The sequence below is a fragment of the Argiope bruennichi genome, chromosome 4 (assembly GCF_947563725.1).
Source record: "Argiope bruennichi chromosome 4, qqArgBrue1.1, whole genome shotgun sequence".
Lineage (NCBI taxonomy): Eukaryota > Metazoa > Arthropoda > Arachnida > Araneae > Araneidae > Argiope > Argiope bruennichi.
This window is the reverse complement of record NC_079154.1, coordinates 142143006-142158424: the sequence shown is the minus strand read 5'-3', so window position 1 is coordinate 142158424 and position 15419 is coordinate 142143006. Positions and strand designations below refer to the sequence as shown.

The window sequence follows — 15419 nt, the reverse complement described above, 5'->3', positions numbered from 1 at the left end:
AAATCTAAATAATGAGTGTTTTTTTAAATTTGTAATTAAATAAAGAATTTAACCTCACATTTTAATACTTAAGACATAAATAAAAAGCATAAAACTAATATAAAGACATAGCTCTGTTATAGATATAATGTATAATTTATTCTATGTTATAAGAATAAAATACTATTTATCATATATAATGTATACCTTTATGTTATTTAAAATACTTATTCATAAAGCTGCATAAAATTATTTTTAAAAAACTCTATATTTAAAATTCCTTTGTTACGATTAGCAATTCTGAAGAGGTAAGCTAAATAAATATTATGATTCACAATTTTGTTTCATTACACTACCGTTTCTATTAAACACACAAATAGTATTATAAAAATTTACTAATGCATCGCTTAAAATAAAACACAATAAAATTAAGTTAGCAGTTACTGAAGAACACACAGAAAATGAGACACAGTCAAAATCCCGGAATCAATTTTAAGGACTTGTGTAAATCGTAAGATAGCGAATAGTAAAGCACATTTTTTTAAATTTTATCTCATAATCGGATTCATGATATTTATGTAAAAATGAACGTATCATTTAGCAAATATTTACAATGTTAATAATCACCTTGATTTTTTCTTTTCTTTCAATCGATGATCCACTAAATAAGACATTTCGATCATCGAAACGAATTTTATAGAAACTTATGGCTAAAATAAGTTGAAATATCAAAATTGCAGTGAAGATTAAGAAATAGAGACGATACGTTCTGCAAAACAAAACTGAAAGCACTCGATATGTAGCCATCGACCATTATGCAAAATATTTTTTTATTAATGAAATATAAAGACTAATTTAATAATTTGACTAGCTGTTAAGAGCAAATCAAACAACATCTGCAGAGAAAAGTCAAAACATTATGCCAATTTACATTATGCCGATTTTCTACAGGTTACAGTTTGCTATAAGAAATTATATAGCTCTTAATTTTTTTTCATGCAAATCGAATATAATTTTAAAAAATTTCATTTGCTACGTTTCTTTCAATAATAATTTTTTAGATTGCTTGGAGAATAATTTCTTATTATTGTAAACTCGAGTCTCAATGCGTGAAAATCATGCAGGAGTGTTCTTAACTGCAACCTTGCTATCTCGATTTTTATTCCACAAAATAATTTCCGATGTAAGGATTTGGAGCACGAGCGTTCTTGTCGGGGTAAAATAGGATCCGAGATCATCCATTGTATTATTGATTAAAAAGAAATTGCAGATTTGTACACTTTAAGTAAGTACTGTTATAGTTCTAATAAAAAGTATATCTGTTGTCAAAATGTTTGGACTTTTTTTCCATTCAGACGCATAATTTTAGAGCTTTGCAATATACACCATGTATAACATGGCAAATGTCTTGCATCTGAATATTTTTTATTTTATTCTTAAGAAGCTAAGTGTATGGACTTTTGAAGATATGTTGATTACCATCAATTTCATAGCTAGATGGGGCAAAGAATTAAATTTATACTTAGTTTGTGAATTTTTTTTAACAGATATTCAAAATGGTTCGAATGAATGTGTTAGCAGATACTTTGAAATCTATAAATAATGCAGAAAAGCGTGGCAAAAGGCAAGTTTTAATACGTCCATGCTCCAAAGTTATCATTAAATTTCTCACTGTCATGATGAAACATGGTATGTACTTCACTTTTGCTTATCTAGATTTTTTTTCATTCAAATTTATATTTAACGTTTTTATATTTATATTATTTGTAACGTTTTTATTTTATTTAATAGTATAATTATCGCCTATCGATAATTATACTATTGCAGGAATCTAATTTCGGTTGAAGCATTTTCTGTTTTTATTTTTATATCAAAATTTTTAATATTCTGCCGTTTCCAGTTGGGTATCCAAATTTTTCTGGTCAACGAAATTTATAATTGTTAGCATAAATGAATTTAATAATTTTAAAATTGAAAAATGTAAATTAGTATATAGTTGACATCGAAATTTTAAAAACATATCAATTTTCGTATGTATTTCTTGTATATGGGAGTACGAACATATTCTAGATGCAGGAATAATTAGATATATGTTGTATTTAAGTGCAACAAAATTTGAGCTCTGCATCAAGTTCATAGTTCTATACATGAAATTTGTTGTTGGTTTCAAGAATACAATTCAGATGTCAGACCGAATTTTTATGAATGATAAAGCTGTCACATATGGCAATCAGATTGAATTGTCATTGTTTGGGAAATTTTATGCTGCTTGGCAGAAAAACTATTAATTTATGTTGGATCTAATTTTTGTAGATATGGCTAAATGAAATCTATTTTAATAATAAATTTTACTGAATTTGTCTGTGTTTCTAGATTTATATTACTTTTTACAGGTTACATTGGAGAATTCGAAATTGTAGATGACCACAGGGCTGGAAAGATTGTAGTCAATCTGACAGGACGATTGAACAAATGTGGTGTCATCAGCCCACGGTTTGATGTCCAGCTCAGAGATTTGGAAAAGTGGATGAGGAATTTGTTGCCCTCCAGACAGTTTGGGTAGGGATGTTTTCAATTTTTGAACTGTTAGGTGAAAATACTGTGTTTAAATTTTATAGTAGTGTTATCTATAAAATTGATTCTTAAGTTATGCTAATGAATTTTAAAAAATTCTAATTCTGGAACGATCAGTAATTTCAGAAATTTTGGTATACATATTATTAAACATTAGTCTCTTGCTTTGTTTTAAAGTGATTGCTTAAGGCAACTATTTTTAATTGAAGAAATGAGAATAAATATTTAATGGGTTTTATGAGGCATAATTATACATGCTTTTTTTATAATATTCTGCTTCAGTTCATAAACTTAGTCAACACAACTATTTTATGCTCTTTTTATAAATTCAGTTTTAAATTATTCTATTGTTCAAATAGTTATTCATGTTGCAATTTATTTGTTAATTTCTGTTGTCTGAATTTGTGTTTTCCCCCTTTTCAAAAGGTATTGAAAAAGGAAAGCATGGCAGTGTTATGAATTTCATTTTAAAGTGGTACTGACATTAGTTCCAATTGATTTTAAATATTTCTTATGAAGTCTTTGCATTTAAGAAGAATTTGCACTATTAGTGATATTTCTACAAATAAAAGGCGTATTTGTAGTTTAACCCCTTCCTTGGAGCATTTTTCAAAAATCGCCTACCAAGAACTGATGCCGTGTTTTTCGGAGGAGTCCTAGACTAGAAAGAACGCTGGTTGCCATGCGTGTTATCACCAATGGTGAAGAAAGGGGTTCAACTACAATTCACCCAGCTCTATTTTTACACATTTAGAATAGGAAAGAAAACCATTGAAAAAAAATTGCTTGTACCAACTACTGATCAGATTCTGTCAATTTTTGTGTCATGTGACAGTTTGTCGCATGCATTTTTCACTTCATAAGAATCTCGTGGCGGGGCTCTGGCTGTTTATCCGCTTTTTCTCCATTCCTGGAGAAGTAGCTAGATAAAACTGAGGACCTCAGCATTTGGGCTTATGTAAAATAGAGCTAACAAACTGTACTGTAATATTGCACAAATATGCAAAGAATTTTCAGTGAAACTGCTTTCATGTATTTTGCAGAACTTGTTAAGTCATTTCTTCAAATGTATCGGGCTGATTTTCGTCTGTATCCTACTTTTTATACATCCCACATTTGTGTATCTGAAATTTTTTTAAATAGCCATCTTTTTATTTGTATCTAAAAATCATTAAAATGGTGGAAAGCATAATGAATAGATATCTGTTAAATTATATACAACAGCAAGGGAAAAAAGATTGTCATTTCTTTTTGCTTTTATGAAAAATGAAATTTCTATTTCTGTTGCAATATAAAACTAATGTGCTTGTGTAGCAAGCCAGATAAATTTTATTACTAGTAAGATATAATGATGAGATTTTGCCTAGAAAATTGAATGATATAAAAGTTTGAAAAAAATTTCTAAAATGAAATTATTTTCTTATAAACATTTGCATGGTTTTTATATCTAAATCAGGGTTCACATGAGGCCAACTATTGCACACAATAGAAGGTAATGCCTATTTCTGAAAAATCAAGTGGCCACAGTGGTACAATGACAAATGGTTATCCCATCTGGACAGCCATTGTCCCAACAATACTGTATCAACTATTCACATGAGGACAATACAAAGATAAGTTGCCCCCCCCCCCAGAAATTGAAATCTTAATGAAGTAGCAGTAGTATTATGTTTTTTCTTAATATTACTAACTATAATATAATGTATTGAAATAATTTTAGATATGCAAAAGATTTTTTTTTAAATGATACTTGCATAAAAACATTTTTTAACTCATTAGTGATTTTATTTCATTGTCGTCAAAAAATGTTTGTCCTCTGGTATTTTTAAGATAAAACTTAATGAAGCATCTCATACTTTTGTTGAAAATGGAGAAGTTTGTGGATACATATTGATCTCTTAGACAAGGCTGCAAAAGAATGTATTTAATATGTTCATTTTGACCAAGGAAATGAAATGTAATTGTCCTGTAAATTGTGTACATGGTGTTAACAGGTTTATCTTTTACATTGTTGGAATTTGAAGACTTTAAGTACTAGTATTTTGTATGTTTGAAAAGAGTGGTCTGAATTTATGTTTGCTTCTTTTTCTTTTTAGATACCTAGTGCTCACCACTTCTGGAGGTATTATGGACCATGAGGAAGCAAGGAGAAAACATTTGGGGGGCAAAATTTTAGGATTCTTCTTTTGATGTAATATAATTGAAAAATAAAAGTGAAAAAATTAATTATGCATTCTTATTATTTTCATAGTTGCAAACAACTTTTTTCTTTCAACTACATTTTTCTAATATAATTGAAATCACTAAATTTTATACTTCCTGGTCATTTTTGATACATAAATAACCATATAATTTTTGTTAAAGTATCTTTTTTGTAAAATTCGATCACAATTATGTAGAAAAATTTGGTGATACAATTTTATATACTCATAAAATGCAACTAGCAAAGGAAGGAGTGTTATTTTTGTCATCTCCATTGATTCATTTCATATTGAGTTTTTTACGCTTCTTGTCATGCCCCAGGTTGTTTTCTTTTATATGTTGAATTCAATTTGGCCTTTATTCTAAGAAAATAATTTTGAAATCTGGTCGAAAAAATGTATCTTAAATGTTATGTGACTGTTTTCGTTGTGGTGTCTGATGTTTCACTTCTTCCTGATTTAGAAAAAAATTGCCTATACGAGTTCACTTAAAAACACTTATTCTAATGTCTTTTTTGCCATGAAGATGCCCTTTATGGTAGTGTATAGAAGTTTCCATGAACCTTTACTTTTATTTTACTGTACTTAGGATCCTGGAAATGTAACTGATCTTTAGTTTGTCCTTGAAAATTAGGTGAAATATACATCTTTTCATTTTTATGAGAGGAGAAAACTATTTTGTCACTAATCTTTCTAGTTTGGAAGGAGGAGCAGGCAGGCACCACAACTGTTGGGGAATTTTCGTTTGGTAGAATTAATATTATTGTACTAGGTTATTATTCATGCAACTCTAGCGAGATTTTCAGTTTCTGATAAATGTTCCCATTTAGCAAAATGCACTGCTCCAAATATTGGAGATGCTTTATTTAAATATCTAGCTGGTTTTAGTGTATTTAGTCTGTTTGAAACAAGTCTTTGCAAATCGGTTTACTCTTCACTTTTAGAACAAAAAAAAAAGCTTTAATGGTTCATTCAATTTGTGATATTTTACATGATTTTGTTATTGCCTTTGTGGAAATTTGTGTTGAAGGATTGCCTTAATTCATAATGGATCACATATTCCATTATGTATTACTAGAATTTTTAACATAATTAGTATATAGCCACCATCTTATTCATGGCAAAATAATATTTACATAAGATATATTGACCCCTGTTTGCCTAATGTGTAGGTTTTAAGATTCATTTATGAAAATGAACTTTTCATATGTGCATAGTGTCATGAAAAGTGCTTAAGGGTGCCGTATACACGCCACCTACAATTTTCAAACGTAATGTTATCCTATGGAGAAATATTTTTAGACTATTAAGTTTGCTATTGCGGTTTCTTTCTTATGAAGTCAACTGCAATCAGTAGAAAGAATAAAAATACAGGTTTCAGCCAAACGAATTTTTTCTCGGACTTCTCAAAGTATTTTTAAATATTTATTAAAAGTCTCAAAACTTCAACTTCGGACATTTAAATAATTCTATACAAAATTCTATCGTAAATAAAATAAAAATAGCATAATAGCAACATCACTATTGGTATCTTCTTTCCGATGAATATTTAATTTTTTTTTAAAAATGTGTAAAAGCAGTATTATAGTCCTAAAATTGGAAAAATAATTTGCACTCCCCTCCAATGCTCCTTTAACCCCTCCCATTCGCGGAGGAATACACTATAAACCCTTTACAATCTGATTTATTATCTGGTCTTCACTAGGTCTTAAAATCTCCCCCTCAGCATTCTCTTCTTTCCTCCTTTCTTTCTTTTTATTTTGTTTACCATCACAGCTGTGGTCTTCCCAACCCATACTTGTTTCTGCGAATGCTACTGCATCCTTGTAAACAAATTTAGTAGACTGTTTTCAAGTCTATGATTATATCTATCTGTAAATTTGCAAATCGTTTATTTTTCTTACTCACATGTTTGAAATATTGAGGGGAAATTAACTGAATATGTATTATCGAAGAGGTAAAAAGACAAGATTGTTCTCGTCGGCAAATTGGAAAAAGCGAATGGGACAAAACTTAGCATCCTGCAAAAATATTTCTCCAGATGAGGCAATAAAAGCAAAAAAATTCCCATTCTGGAAATTAAACAAAGATGGAACAACAATTGTAAATAAAAACCATAAGTATTATTTTCAAGTGCAGAGCCAGCTGCATATTACACAAAGATGCTTTTGTTTATTTGCAATGTGGACGGAGAAGGGGCAAAAAACAGAGAAAATAATTCGTGATCCAATATTTTGGCATCAAAAAAATGGAGAAAAAATTGACCTACTTTTATTTTGACTGTTTGTTGCCAGAACTTGTTGATCCCAGATATCCGAGATTAATGAAAATTCGGGATCTTCTGCTATTATAGAGGTCCAAAAGAAAAAAAAAGGAGAAAGCACAATAAGAATGTTTTTGAAGCTTTTTGTTCTCTGGTCACTTTTATAACTGTACTTTTTTGTATATAATTCGTTGCTATTTTGCCTACGTTTTTTTTATCAATGTTTTATATATTTTGTAATAAATGATAGTAAATTTTATTCTAAATGGAAAAGTAATATTGATTTCATCAGAAAAATAATTACAGGAATTAAATTCATTTAAAGGGTGGTAAGATATAAGAAAATCTATATCCTCTTGTATTTACTAATATTTGAATATTCTCATATTTCTGAATACGTTTTCTTCAAAATCGCTATAATCTTTTCTCATAAAAGGAAATGTATGTTTATTACATTTGTTCACTAAGCAATATCTTTATAAAAAATAATAATAATAATAAAAAAAACGTGTAAAATTGTTTTTTTTTCTTGTTACCGATTAATATAATTTAATAGCTTTATTTTATGTTTCTGGTTCTGATTTTGCTAATATTTATCAAGTTACGAGCTATGCAAATACTCCTAATTATATTAGTGGTTTGGGAGCTATTTTAGAAATCTTAAATAAAGCTTTCAGAGAAATTTTCACGCATCGTTATCATTAAATTAAAATTTCAACAGCAACATGACAACAAAGTAATGTTGTTGTTTTTTTTTAATCTATATTAGTATTTCTGTACCAATATATTTTACTATCGATCTTTCCTCCTATTCATGTATCTACATTGCTTATATTTGGATAATGAGAAAATAATTGTTTAATGGAACAAGGAAATGTCCTTAATGTAATAAGTTATTGGATGTATAAGGATCAATGTTAGTGAAATTAATTAATATTAGATAAGAATATTATCTGTAATGCTCATAAACAATGCTGAATGAGAAAATTTTTGCATTAGTTGAACTTTAAATACTTTCATTTTTCAAGTTCCCATTTTAGTTGAGATTATTGAAAATTAGAAAGATGCCTTGCACAAAATGTGGAACAGTTTTTTAAACTAGTAGTAAATGTTGCATGTCTGTCGAATTTGAAGTTCAATATACACTTATGAGTATGAGTTTATCATCATAAATCTGGATTATAAAAATTATCTTAAACTAAGTTGATCACTACTTTCATAAAAACTTTTTCTTATTTGACAAAGAAATAATGTTTATTGGCATCTGTGTTGCAATATATTTTACAACTGTTTTTCTTCCAATTCATGGTTATATATAAGTAATCATAATTTCTATTTTGAACGAAACAACATTTCTACCAAGTTTTTTAATTGAATCTCGCTAAACATTTTTTTAAATTTTAGTTACTTACAAATAAAAAAAATGGCTGATAACCTTCAGGAATGCGAAACAGTTTTGACTTATTCCGCATGTTAGAGAAATGTTTGCGGTCACTTTACTCTTTTCTTTGTTAAATACAGGTGATCATATTATACATATTGTGAAATATTAAGAAAAGAATTCTATAGAAATTAGATTTAATTTTTTTTAAAAAAATTGTAACCCTTTTTTTTATTTTCATATTATTTTTTTATATATATAAGTAAAAATTATTACAAGGCCAAGATGAATTTTCAGATTGAAACATTTCAGAATTCTGATACGAAATCCTGGCTAAGCGGATGAATGGTGATATTGGCAAAATCCAATAAATAAATAAAACAAAGCAAAAGAAAAGAAAGAAATCGTTCAATTAATGGTTTAAAAAATTTCGAAAACCAGGAGAAACTTAATCTAATATATGCATTTTACAATTTATTTTTTTCTTCCAATTTATGCACATTATCATATTAAGTTGGTTATATTCCACTTTTAGAAAAGGTAATTAATAGAATTTATCCTAACATTATTTTCAAAATAACTATATTTATTTTTTCTTTTTAATATGGTACAAATGAGTCATTTAATTAAAATTTAGGATATTCTCTTTTTTGCGAAAATCAGGCAGAAATTAGGAACATCCCAGCTACACAGAAACACCAGGTCATATCAAATACGTCTCATAAATCGAAAAATTCACCTTAATTTTATTCGTTTTCTTCCTCATTTAAGCTTATTTAATATTTTTTAAAATAAATAATTTACTTATAAAATTTTAAAGAAAATCTAGGGACATTTTATTAGAATTATCTGTAAGTACTAAAACTATTGAGAGAAAGGATTGAACCCATTCTTTGGGGATGAGTAAGGTGACCATTCGTACTGATTTTACCACTACAGTACTGGTTTTCAGGGCATAAGTCCTGGTTAGTCATTAAACAAAACCAGTACACGAAAAGTACTGGTTTTAGATTAGAAAACATTAAAACAAAAAAAGTAATAAAATAAAAATAATAAAATTAGAACTGGCAACCCTGATAATTCCATGTGATATCGTCAGGTGTCGCATGAGCAGGACCGCCACGACGTCATACAAGCCAGTGGTGGTCTGATGTACTAAGTTCTGTGATGTACCTACCTTATTATTATCATGGCGGCAAAACGACGAAAGTGCGTATTTAATTATGATTTAAAATTAAAATATACATTTATTAAAGAAAGTAATAATATTAATCCTAGTGAAGTATGTTGTAGAAAAATGTAGAAGTACGTTTTCTATTGCAAATAGTGGAAAAAGCGACATTGAAAATCACATAAAAACAGTTAAACACAAACGAGCAGTGTCAGCAGCAATTGCAAGTTCGAGTATGACATCATATTTTAAGAAAAAAAGAATTTGAAACTGCCGAGAAGAAAATAGCTGCAGCTGAAGATTTGTGGGCATATCATACAGTTATGCATAATGAATCTTTTCGATCAATGGACTGTACCTGTAAACTTATTAAGGCATATTTTGATGCTAAATTCACGTGCTCTAGGACCAAATGCGAAGCTATGATCACCGATGTACTTGTCCCTTATGCAAATCAAATATTGGATGAAGATTTGAGAAACGTAAGTTTTATATCAATGTATTCAGACGCCTCAAATCACAAAGAAATTAAACTTATTCCTTTACTTGTCAGATATTTTTCATACAAGAATGGAATACAAGTAAAAATTATTGAAGGATTTGCCAGGAGAAACGTCTGACATAGTTACCGAATATATTGTAGAGGTCTTAAAAAAACATAATTTAGAAAGCAAGATATTAGGGTTTTGTGCCGACAACACCAACACTAACTTTGGAGGCATGCGAAGAGCAGGGAAAAATAATATTTTTACCAAGCTAAAAGCTACTTTGGACGGACGGGAGTTTGTGGGAATTGGTTGCTCAGCGCATATTTTAAACAATTCTATACAAACCGCGGCGGACTGCCTTCCAATTGATATACAAACTTTAATTACCAAGATTTACTCTTACTTTTACATTTATACTGTGAGCGTCAGTGAATTAAAAGAATTTTGTAATTTTGTAGACATAGAATATTAAAAACCTTTGGGTTACAGGGATACGCGGTAGTTAGCGTTACGACCAGCTATTGAGCGCGTGTTGGAAATATTTCCTGCATTAAAATCGTAGTTTGCGTCTAATGAAAAAACTCCGACAATTATTAAAAATTATTTTGAGAATCCTGAAACCGAATCTTGGCTTTTCTTTCTCCATAATGTGTCGTCAATTTTTCATAGCACGGTTTTAAAGATAGAAGGACAGGATATTTCTATGTTGGAAACAAATATCATTTATAAGGACCTTAAAACCAAAATTGATGACAGGATAGCAAGTGTGTTTCTGCCCCTGCAAGTTCGACAAAATTTAAAAAGTCTAGAAGACGGCTTAGTTAAATCGAATATTTTCAAAGAAAAAGTGGTGGAATTTTACAGCACATGTTTTCAGTATCTGGAAGAATGGGAAGGCCATTTTGAGGGAATCGAGAAGTTTAATTGGATTACATTAAACATGAAACCTACGCATCAAATGGTTCAAGTATGCAGTGACTATTTAATTCAACATTATCCGGAAATAAATTTAATTGAAGATGAGCTCTTTGATGAAATCTGTTTCATTCAGCGCTACAGCACAGATGAGAAACTTGGGCATTGGAAACAAAATTGTGTTTCGGTATCAGATAGGTGGATTCAAATTTTTAAGGCCTTTAAAGAAAATGATGTGTTCAATAATATTGGCAAATTGGTAGAGTATTGCCTCTGTATGCCAAGAACTAATGCACCGACCGAACGGTTTTTTTTCTTTATTAAACAACATCTGGACTAGCGAGAAAACCCAATTGAAAGGGGAAACTTTGAAATCCTTGTTGATTGTCAAAAATAATTTAAATGCAACCTGTATGGAATTCTATGAAAATATACAGAAAAACAAAAATTTGTTAAAAGCAATTCACTCCTCAGAAAAATATAAAAAAACAAACTAAATTAAATAACTCCTTATATTTTATTATGTTATTATATTAGGTAATTGGCTTATCATGTTATGTTATGTTTATTATGTTTTATTTTTATATTGTAAAATCATATTTTAGTTTTCGCATTTCTTGTGTTTAAATAAACGCAACATTTTTTGATATCTAAAAGTTTTTTATTTACTTAGGTATACAGGTTGGCCGTTGGGTGAATTTTTGATAAAAATTTATAAAATTTGAGCGTGGCTGGTCAAAATTCATATTGTCCTGGTTTCAGGTTAAAAAAAAAAATGGTCACCTTAGGGATGAGTTCGTGGTCTTATATTTCCATAGGCACATAGATCTTGCCCGATCCTCCTGGATTGAAAAATTAATGAACGCAATTTTTGTTAAAAATAAAGTCGCGTCAAACGAAATACTATAAATATTAAAATATTCAATTACTCCTTCTAAATTTCAGGATTCTCTAATATTAATTAACAGAATTATGAAGAGCAATTAAATGTCCCAAAATCGAAGTACTTCAATAATTAATCAGTGCTGAGTTCTGTGTTCCAAGAGTCCTTCTAACATTCACGCTGCCCTCGGTACGATTTTCTGTGAAAGCAGAGAAAATCTAAAATATCCAACTCAAAGAGTATCTTTTCCAAACAAGTTTGGGTGGGTCATGAACCCCACTAAACCCCTCTCGTGATGTACAAAGACAGTGTCGGTTTTCGGAAAAGAGTAAGGAAGGGAAAGTTTTATTGGGGCCAGTTCGGTGGGTCGGTTGACCTTCTGAGTGTCACTCTCTTCACACAGCAATATCTCCTGGGGACTAGTAATTCTTTTTTTGTTGGGTGTTATTCGGCTTGTCAATCAAACCTTTTAAGCCTCTTCCGTCATTAGTTTGGTCACCGCCTTATCCCCCCCATCGATAGGTGGCGCTTTCGTCGACATCGGGTTTCTTTCTCTGTATATGGCACTCTTAAATTTGAAAACCATTTGTAAGCTCGTTAAGAGCTTACATTTTTCGAGAAATGCAAAGACAGCATTTTTTGTTTTCCCACACATTGACATGATAATTTGAAAGCAAAGTTGTAAAGGCTTGTTTACCAGACATATTAAGGAAAGTAAAGAATTAGGACAAGGGATCCAGTTGTGTCCATGCATATTAAAATAATACTCAAGACTTTTTTTCTGCTATGTCTTTCTTCAACAGTGTGCATTGCCATTTATTGAAATTCTGGTATAGTACCAGAAGGGGCAGTGCGAAATATGTACTGTGCCATACCTGTTGAGGCCCAAAAAAATGTTTCAGAAACAAATAAATTTTAATGTTTTAAGTTACTGAAAAATTTATGGTTATATGTGTATATTTAACAGACCTTTTTATATAAGAATACACATATTGGTCCTATCGACGGAAAACAAAAATGCAGCAGGCTGAATTTGTTGCGCCAAAGAAATATATTGAAGCTGCTGTAAAGACGCTTGCAGTTTATCTTTTCCTCGTTCGCTTTAATAAGTTGCTTTGGAGCAATTCCTTGGACGACTCATTAGAATGATTTTTAATGTACTACTACACTGAAATGCAATTAATTTGGTGTGTAATGAGTCGATTGTGTAAAATCTAGTATGATGAGATTAAGAAGCCGCAAGTTTTCAATGATCAGGATTTCTTTCACGGTGTGCATTTTAATGGCACCATTCATTTTAAAATTATTTGTTGGACCAGTCTCGTGAAATTTTAGTTTTTGAACATGTGCAGACAGTAGCTTTTAAGTAAGAATGCATTTATTTATTATTATTCAGAATATAAACTGTTGCATGATATTGAGTTAATTTAAACTGATTAGAATTCCAATGAAAAATTTATCAAATAAGCTAAATGAATGCCTTTTCTTATTCTAATTTCAAGCCTCAAAATATTTTAACATAATATGACTAGAAAAAAAAATGTCCCTTTAAAGGGTTAAGAAGCAAGTTTTTATTAAATTTTCGGAATGTAAAAATGTTCGAAAAAGGTCTACTTAACTTCAGAAGTATAAAGTGACAAGAGTGTTTTTGTTTTTTTTTATTTCTGAACACTGCTATTCTTTTCTTTAACCTCTTCGCCGTCTGCAACTCATCTGGCGCGTTCAAGTGAAACTTCTGCAGGGCGGCCGTAACATTCTACAAGTGTTATACATTTAAAACGTTTTGTAAATTTTTACTTGTTTCAGTTTTTGTTTGTTCTAATATGTGACGAAAAACAGAGGACCTCTGGGGAGAAATTTTCGCAGATTGGAGAGGACGGCGAAAGGGTTAAAAAATTATCTAAGAAATTCTTTTAGAATATGACATTGGACTGTCGTCAATTTCATGGCAGCTTTGCCAATCTTATGATTGTAGCCATATCGAAATGCTTAGTTCTTAGCTTTATAAGACTGCATCTAAAATTTCCAAATATAGTAATAAGTTAGTACAGGAGGAAATTTACATTTTTCATTCCAGTTATGTCGAACATTATTTATTGTTTTATATATAAAAATCAACTACAAACTGTTTGATTATGCTATGCTTCTATATAAATACTGACATTTTCAGAAATGAATCCATCAAAATAAACTACAATTCGTTAATTTTAAGAAATATTGGGGGAAAAAAATCGCAGATTTTTTTATTGTTAATCTTATAAAAGTTGACTAAATTTTTTTGGTCTTGTTACATGGTTTTTTTTTTTTTTTTTTTTTTTTGTGAAAAACTAAAAAGACATCGTTTTATCTACAAATTTACAATAGAAGATGTGCAATAATTGCTCAAGTACAGAAATAAATATTAAAATTTTTCAATAAAAACTAAGCATTATTATAAAACAGAAATTATATGCTTATAAAGTACGCAGGTTTACATATATGTACATGTACATTTTTACACTTGTACATGATTAATGTCTTTGGCTAAGATACTTAAAAGCACTTAATTTTTGCAGCAGTTTCTCACTACCCTGGAGTGTTGTCTAAAATTTTCAGGGGTCGGAAGCTTCTTCAAAATTTTTGCAGATCCAAGTGTCTAGAGAATGCAACTCCTATTGAAAAGGACGAGTCTCTTGCTCTAAAGTTCAAACTATGTTTTTTGCATAGATCCATCTTCTTTTGAGTCGTGCTTTTCATTGCCAAACATTATCCTACTAAAATTTGTACGCCGATGTAACTTTTTTTTTTTTTTTTTTTTTTTGAAAAATAGCTTAGAGATTTGAAACATCGACTTTGTATATACCTTCATTTATTGGGCTTCGAATAAGCCCTCTCTCCAAGATATAAATATAATCAGGAATTGCTCAGATCCACAAACAACTCGAATCATGTTCTTACTAATGCGAACAACATGAAAAATGTGATTCTATTTTAATGAAACACAATTTTTTGAATGATGTGACTTACAATTCTTTAGAATTTGAAGTATCAGAGAATCATATTAATAAGTTTTAATGAAAAAATCAATATCAAAAATTGTGGAAGGTAAAAAGTTTAGTGGCTACTATCCCATAGCCAGATATTGAAGCTTGAAAACCTAACAGATAAGAAAAACGTGTTTCATAACGTTTGATTTTGGATGTGGACGAAGCACAAAAGAAACATGGAACAAGTATCCCCCATATGCGTGGGAAACAAAGACTGCGATATCAATATGATGAAAAGAATAAAAAAAAGGAAGTGCATTGCAGATGAATCAGTCGATTTAAAATCAAAAAATATAAATTTAAAATATTTTAATGCCATTCTGTTTGTAGTTCTTTTAAATATAAAAAAAAGTAGGATCACAGTTTATTATTCACATTTTATAACTTGATAGAAATGAGCCTAGATAGAAATAACCCTTGACTAGTTTTACGTAAGATTGATATAATGTATTCTTTAATTGTTAGCAGATTCTCAACTAAAACCATTTTCTTTCATGATATGCACTCCCCAAAACAAATTTTTTCGTGCCCCATCTCA

At 29.8% G+C, this 15419-nt stretch overlaps 2 protein-coding genes across 3 annotated transcripts in view; one reads left to right on the top strand and one right to left on the bottom strand.

Moving 5' to 3' along the window:
• The window catches only part of LOC129965812 (xylosyltransferase oxt-like), a 37551-nt gene extending 36647 nt beyond the window's left edge, over nt 1-904 (bottom strand). For both annotated transcript variants that reach the window (XM_056080017.1, XM_056080018.1), the window contains exon 1: nt 607-904. In XM_056080017.1, the coding sequence (XP_055935992.1) occupies nt 607-786 (180 nt within the window). In that variant the 5' untranslated portion in view covers nt 787-904. The remainder of the gene's footprint in view (nt 1-606) is intronic.
• A 204-nt stretch (nt 905-1108) lies between these two features.
• LOC129966937 (40S ribosomal protein S15a) lies at nt 1109-4779 on the top strand. The gene is made up of 4 exons (XM_056081553.1): nt 1109-1264; nt 1527-1668; nt 2373-2538; nt 4650-4779. Exons 2-4 carry the CDS (start codon nt 1536-1538, stop codon nt 4741-4743), a joined length of 393 nt encoding a protein of 130 aa, XP_055937528.1. The 5' UTR covers nt 1109-1264; nt 1527-1535; the 3' UTR covers nt 4744-4779.
• The last annotated feature ends 10640 nt before the right edge of the window (nt 4780-15419 follow it).